Source organism: Octopus bimaculoides, chromosome 10, assembly GCF_001194135.2.
Source record: "Octopus bimaculoides isolate UCB-OBI-ISO-001 chromosome 10, ASM119413v2, whole genome shotgun sequence".
Taxonomy (NCBI): Eukaryota; Metazoa; Mollusca; class Cephalopoda; order Octopoda; family Octopodidae; genus Octopus; species Octopus bimaculoides.
In genome coordinates, this window is record NC_068990.1 from 52,920,076 (window position 1) to 52,926,853 (window position 6,778).

The following is a 6,778-nucleotide window of genomic DNA, read 5'->3' on the forward strand; positions in this document are numbered from 1 at the left end:
CGAGCGTGGCCATTTTCGTGCGGGTGACACGTAAAAGCACCCACTACACTCTCTGAGTGGTTGGCGTTAGGAAGGGCATTCAACTGTAGAAACTCTGCCAAATTAGATTGGAGCCTGGTGTTGCCATCCAGTTTCACCAGTCCTCAGTCAAATCGTCCAACCCATGCTAGCATGGAAGGCGGACGTTAAACGATGATGATGATGATGATATATATATATATATATATATATATATGTATATGTATAGAATGTGTGTATGTATGTGTATATATATATGTGTGTGTTTATGTATGTGTGTGCATATATATATTCACTTATGCATGTATGTGCTTTGACATGTGTGCCTGCATGCGCAGACACATGCACACACACATGTATATGTGTGTCTGTTGCAGCTAATGAGAATATTGATCAATATTCTATAGATAAATTAATTTTTCACTAGACTATTCGAAGTAGCTATAGTCATAATCAAATAGTGTCATCATTATATGTACATGCATGCATGTGTGTAGTAATAATATATTGTGGCTAGTCTTCGTATGTCAGTTAATGGTGGTGTTGTATTTAACAGTAATTGGTAGTGTGTAAATATGGAGGAGGTATGTGTGTTTCTGTTGATACTTGCAATATGCTTTGTTAGTGGAAGATTTTTTCTCACAGTGTCTGTCTCTCTCATAGTCATAAATGGGAAAATAAAAGAAGTCACAGGTAGAATCTATGGCTACAACACCTTTTTATTATTATTATTATTATTATTATTATTATTGTTATTATTGTTCCACTTCCATTTATATTGTCAGTATTGTTGCAAAAGACCAGTAATGGGACAATTTCCACACCTGCCCAACATTATTAGATGTTATAATTATGTAAGAAATCAGTGTTTCTATTGGTATTTTAACATCTATTTCTGTGACGCTCTGCTCTCCTCTGACTACTTGAAGTATAGGACTTTTGAATTTAAAACAAATCATGACTAACATCCTTTTTCTTTTTCATTCCATTCCATTTTCTCTCTATCATTCTTTAGCACCCCCCACTCCCTTTGCCTGTCCATAATCAGTTTTTTTTCTTGTTGTTTTCTTTTATTATTTTCTTCTGTCTGCAATATCTGCAATATTTGATAACTCTGAGTTACAGCATCCATTGTCATAGCTGTCAACACAGTGATGCTGCTGCAGCACACATGCACACGTATGCACTCACACACATACACAGTTCCACTTAAATGTTAGTCTGCTTTGAATTAATGGTGACTTGATAGTGGCAGCAGTGAGGCTACTAATGTGAACAGCAGCACCAACAGTAGTAGTAGTAGTAGTAGCAGCAGCAGCAGCAATAGTGTGGTAGTAGAAGTAGTAGTGCTACTAATCACCACTACTACTACTACTGCTACAAGCGGTATTAGTAGTGGTAGGTAATGAAATTACCTGCTGAAGTAATAATATTGGTGTACAAAGACACCCAACACACTAGTGGTTTACAGTGTATCGTCACTTAGCAGCGTTAATGTCAAACCATCAATGTCAACCATCATTTCACATGTTTAAAACGGAGGAACGATGGACTGTGGGGGTAAGAAGCTTTGGACTTTTCTATATTTTCTCTTTCTTTTGTTTTTTTTTGTTTTGTTTTATTTTCAATTGATGCCATCTGTTAGAAAGAGAAATCATTCTCCACCACTATCATCTTCCTCCTCCTCTTCTCTTTATTTTCCTTCTGTATGTGACACAGAAGCCATCTTCCACATGTGTATGTGTTTTATGTAGGTTGTTAGCGTTGCCATTGATGAAACAGTTAAATATGATGATAGTGATGTTAATAATAATAATAATAATAATAATAATAATAATCTTTTGTCACAAAGTGACATTAATGGATGGTTACAAAAGGAGTGGTGATTATGGTGGAGTTTACTTGTAAATAATCAAAATAGCTATGATTTCTAGCACAGGTGCAAGGCCATACATTTTGTTAGGGTGTGGAGTTTACTCAATTAGATTGACCTCTGACCTAGTATGTCCACTCAGAATGATGAAATGTAAACCAACCATGGTAGACTTTGATCTCAGAATGTAAAAGGTGGTGTGGAACCAAATATCACCAGTTTTTTTTATAATGTTTCTGATTTTTTTGTTTTCTTAATTAAAATGATTTCTGCGGCACAATTGTCATTATGTGCAATACTCTGCCACATCTTTAGCAACTATTCTTCTGTTATACTAATAGTGGAAGTGGTTGCCTTGGAGTAAAGGGGTATGATGTGTAGTACCCCATGTCTTTCTCAGAAAGAGAGAATTGATCCCCTAGTACTTAACAGGTTCCGACTCAAAATTATTAGTTATAATTTGCCCCTAAAAGCAATAAACTCTTCTGTGTGTGTGTGTGTGTTTCTAATGTAATCTTATGTTATGCTTCTCTTCATTTCCAAAGTGTATTTTGTTGTTTAAACACCCGTTACTGAACAGATCTGTTGTATAACTAGAATTACATTTCCTCTATTAAGACTTTAGCGTGTGATCTGAGGGAGATTTATCTGTAGTTTCTTGCACATTACGTGATCACTGAGAGAGTCTCTATTGTTGACATGATTGAGCTTTGTTTTGTTTAGATCTGATAGCCATGGTCTTGTTTACTGTTATTGCGCTGCTGTGGCGAGGGTGGTAGTCATGTGGTAGTAGTAGTAGCAGCAGCAATAATAGTAGTAGTAAAATCAACTGACTACAGAAAACGTTCACATTATTTTGTTTCCTTTCTATTTTCACTATTTTATATCTAGAATACTGTTTATTTTGTGATCAATATTAAGCACTTAGAAAGATATAATAATAATAATAATAATAATGATTTCATTTATTTGCCACAAGGGTGAAGAATGAGGGGGACTAAACAGAAACAGACATAAAGTGTGGGGGTTTACATATAATCTAATGATAAAATAAAAAGTATACACAGTATACACTGGAAAAGAAGGGACATACATAGCATACAGAGGTAAAAAAAAAAAAAAATCTAAAAAAAGGTGGCCCTTCACATACAGGCATGCCTCTAGGGATAATCAAGGAACCCCACTGCTTGAGATTTCCCTGAGACCCTAGGAGCAAGTGCCCTCTCCAATTCCTTCTCTCTGACTCACAAGTCTACACTTAGAGAGGTACCATCTGCTTTATTACATCAATATTTCTCTTAACTGACTATTGAAAATTTCATACCTGACTTTTCACAAAAGGAAAGAAAAAAAAAAAAAAGAAGTCACCCCTCTTACCACTATCTTACGTATTTTATTCTAATTTAAGATTGGTGAAATATTTCTGAGTTCTTTTCCATTTGAAATGTAAAACGTTTTGGTAATTGTTCAGATTATGTATATGAAATCATAAACGTAAGATTTTCAGTTTGGTTTGATATAAAAGCTTAGTTTTTGTGAAAATGATCATTTTGTATGTGAGGCTACTCTATGTATTATATCATTCAGTATGTAAGGCTTACTTGTGACATTATAATCAAAGTGAAAATTGCAATCATATACATAATGTCATTCTTCTACACCCATTTTCCATTCAGATGACCATATTGCACTCTAATGTCTCAGTTTTGGTATTGTTTCTATGGCTCTATGCTCTTCCCAGCATTAGCATTTTTTCCATGGCACCAGGACTATAGAAGTTACCTTGTTATTGGTAACACTTTAGAGCCCTCTGAAGGTCTGTATTGTTGCTACTTGGTTTGATTTACCATCCATTTACAGTGCATCAACATTAGTGGGATCACATTGCTACTTGCAAAGCAAAAGAGAAGCTTCTATAATGGTTGAAGACTGGAACAGATTAAATACTGTGTGTGGATGGTGATGGAAAGAATAACAAGCAGGAAAAGTGTTTGGCTGGGAATAATGGAGATGGGACAGGAAGATTGTCAAAGTTTAGTCTAAGAGATGTAGGGAACAGGTGGGTAAAGTAATGATGATGGTAGTATGCAGAGGAGGTCCAAGGCTATCCAACATTATAAGGTTGAATATGAATGAAGAGTGGAAGAGATATGAAAGAGAGAAAATAGATAAAGATGGTGTGAATCAAGAGCATCACTGAAAGAAAGGTGTTGGATGGCAAAAGTAGCCCAGAGATGGAGTTGAGGTGGTGAGGACATTGAGAGAAAAGAAAGCAGAGAAAGAGTGATAGATGGCAGTGAATGAGCAAACATCTCAGAGATATGAATGATAGAGTGATGGTTGAAGTAAGTAAGGAGATTGATGGAAGAGGAGGGAATGTGGGTACAGGTAGAATGATGAGGACTGGTGTTCACTGGTGCCTTTCTCTTTAACTGCTGGTTGATTCTTGCTTTGAGACTTAAATATGGTAGATGGAAGCTATAAGAAGCCCATTGTGTGGTGTGTGTTTTTTTTGCCTTGGCATGTGTTCACTAAATGTCAACTATTTTACAAATGGTGCTATTTGTTTACAGCCCTCTGTAAAAGCATATGCAACCATTGAACTGTTTGTCATTGGGGAGACAAGGGGAAATATTAACCTGATTTGGAACAGGTGATGGTTGGTGACAAGAAATGTATTCAGCCATTGAAGTATCTTCTGATTCATGCAAAAGTGAATGTTAAACTGATGTTAATATTTGACTGTCTGTGTGTCTGTCTAAGGTAGGTGCAATTGTGGCTGTTGGCTTCTCAACTGGTTTTAGGTTCAGTTCCACTACATGGCGTTTTGAACAAATGTCTTCCACTATAGCCCTAGGCCAACCAAAGCCTTGTGAGTGCATTTGATAGATGTATGTGTCTTCTGTTCCCAACTCTTCATTACTCTCTCATTTCTCACTCATCTTCTTATTCATTACATTGCTGCATGTGTTATGACACAGACATTGGTTTTCTTTATATTTAATCACTATATCATCCTATCTTTCTTCTATATGAAGTCTGTGTGACAAAGGGTGGCAATAATAATAATAATAATAATAATAATAATAATAATAATAATAATAATCCTTTCTACTAAAGGCACAAGGCCTGACATTTTGGGTGAGGGGACTAGTCGATTACATCAACCCTAGTACTCCACTGGTACTTATTTTATCAACCTCAAAAGGATGAAAGGTGAAGTTGACCTTGGTAGAATTTGAACTCAGAACATAAGGACAAATGAAATGCTGCAAAACATTTTTCCGGTGTGCTAATAATTCTGCCAGCGCGCTGCCTTGGACCAAGCATTGAATACCAACTCAGTGAAAAAGAATATAAACCACACAAATGCAACAGACCTCTGCAAAATGTGTGGGAAGAAGGTCAAAAGCATGACTAACATTGTTAGTGATTGTGAAAGTCTTGTGAAGAAAGAGTACAAGCGTAGACAAGACAAGGTAGCCCAAAACCTCCACTCAAGGTAAGTATGGGTGCTTGGTTTGAGGTATGGATATGAGGTTATGGGTGCTTGGTACCAACATTCATCAGAAAAGGTAATGGATGAAAAGAAGAAGGCAAAAATTCTCTGGATTTTGACTTCCAGACAGACAAGGTGTTAGAGCACCGAAGGCTGGATGTAGTAAGCTTTTGGAGAGACAAATGAGTGCTTAATAATTGATGTGGCAGTGCCAGGAGATCAACATCTCATCATGAAAAAAAGAAAAGGTTGATAAATATGGAAACTTGAGAATTGAGATCGCTAAGATGTGGCAGCTATGAGAGTCAAACATAAAGGTTATCCCTATTGTCATCGGAGCATTGGATTCAATACCACCCAATCTGAAAGAAACATCTGAAAACCTTAGAAATACCCTATGATCTAGATGTATTGCAAAAATCAGCATTACTTGGAATTGCATGCATATTGCGTAAAGTAGTGTCTGTCTGAGGTCCTTGTTGTGACTTGACAAACAGTACAAACCCCCGGAAGACAATATCTTCATTCAACAACCTCACGATATTGTATATTTCGGGTAAAGCGGGTAAGTTGATTACAGTGACCCCATTTCTCAACTGGTACTTATTTTATCAACTCTGAAAGGATGAAAGGCAAAGTTGACTTTGTTGTTTGGCCCAAAGTCAATTCTGAATTATAAGACCTATGATGGAAAGTATTCAAACAGTGACCTGTGAATCTCTTGTTTTTTCATGTAAAGACCTGGTCCCTCTGTAAGGTCTCTGTATGTGCAACCTAGGGCATGTGTTTTTGAGGAAGACCTGCAGTTGTCCAAACATGTGAGCCTGCCCTCTTTATGCTACCATGGGCTAATACAACTTAACATATCATTGCAGGGATTGCTGTCTGAGTGCAAAGGGTTTAAACAGATACCACAAGGTAAAGATTCTCCTTCTCCCAAAGGATGAAAGGCTAAGTTGACCTTGATGGAATTTGAACTTTGAGTTTAGAGAATCAGAATAAAAACTGTGAGACATTTTTCCAATGCTCTACCAACTCTGTCAGTTCACTGTCCTTGTGTGTCTCATGCTGCAGTATCCTACCTCTTTTCTGTTTTAGAATGATCAGCTGTGCTTTTTTGGGAGACTTGGTTGCTACTTCTATCAGACTGAGTAACTGTATAGGTACTCCTAATGATTTACTCTTTTACTTGTTTCAGTCATTTCACTGTGGCCATGCTAGAGCACCGTCTTTAGTCGAGCAAATCGACCCCAGGACTTATTCTTTGTAAACCTAGTACTTATTCTATCAGTCTTTTTTGCCGAACCGCCAAGTTACGGAGATGTTAACACACCAGCATCGGTTGTCAAGCGATGTTGTGGGGGACAAATACAGACACACAAACACAC

The 6,778-nt window shown here is 36.9% G+C and overlaps 1 protein-coding gene across 1 annotated transcript in view; it reads left to right on the forward strand.

Moving 5' to 3' along the window:
- The first annotated feature begins 1,248 nt into the window (after positions 1 to 1,248).
- Positions 1,249 to 6,778, forward strand: part of LOC106872761 (myocardin-related transcription factor B) — a 355,455-nt gene continuing 349,925 nt past the window's right edge. Inside the window, exons 1-2 of the mRNA XM_052970965.1 lie at positions 1,249 to 1,578; positions 6,266 to 6,308. Of these exons, the coding sequence (XP_052826925.1) occupies positions 1,513 to 1,578; positions 6,266 to 6,308 (109 nt within the window). The 5' untranslated portion in view covers positions 1,249 to 1,512. The remainder of the gene's footprint in view (positions 1,579 to 6,265; positions 6,309 to 6,778) is intronic.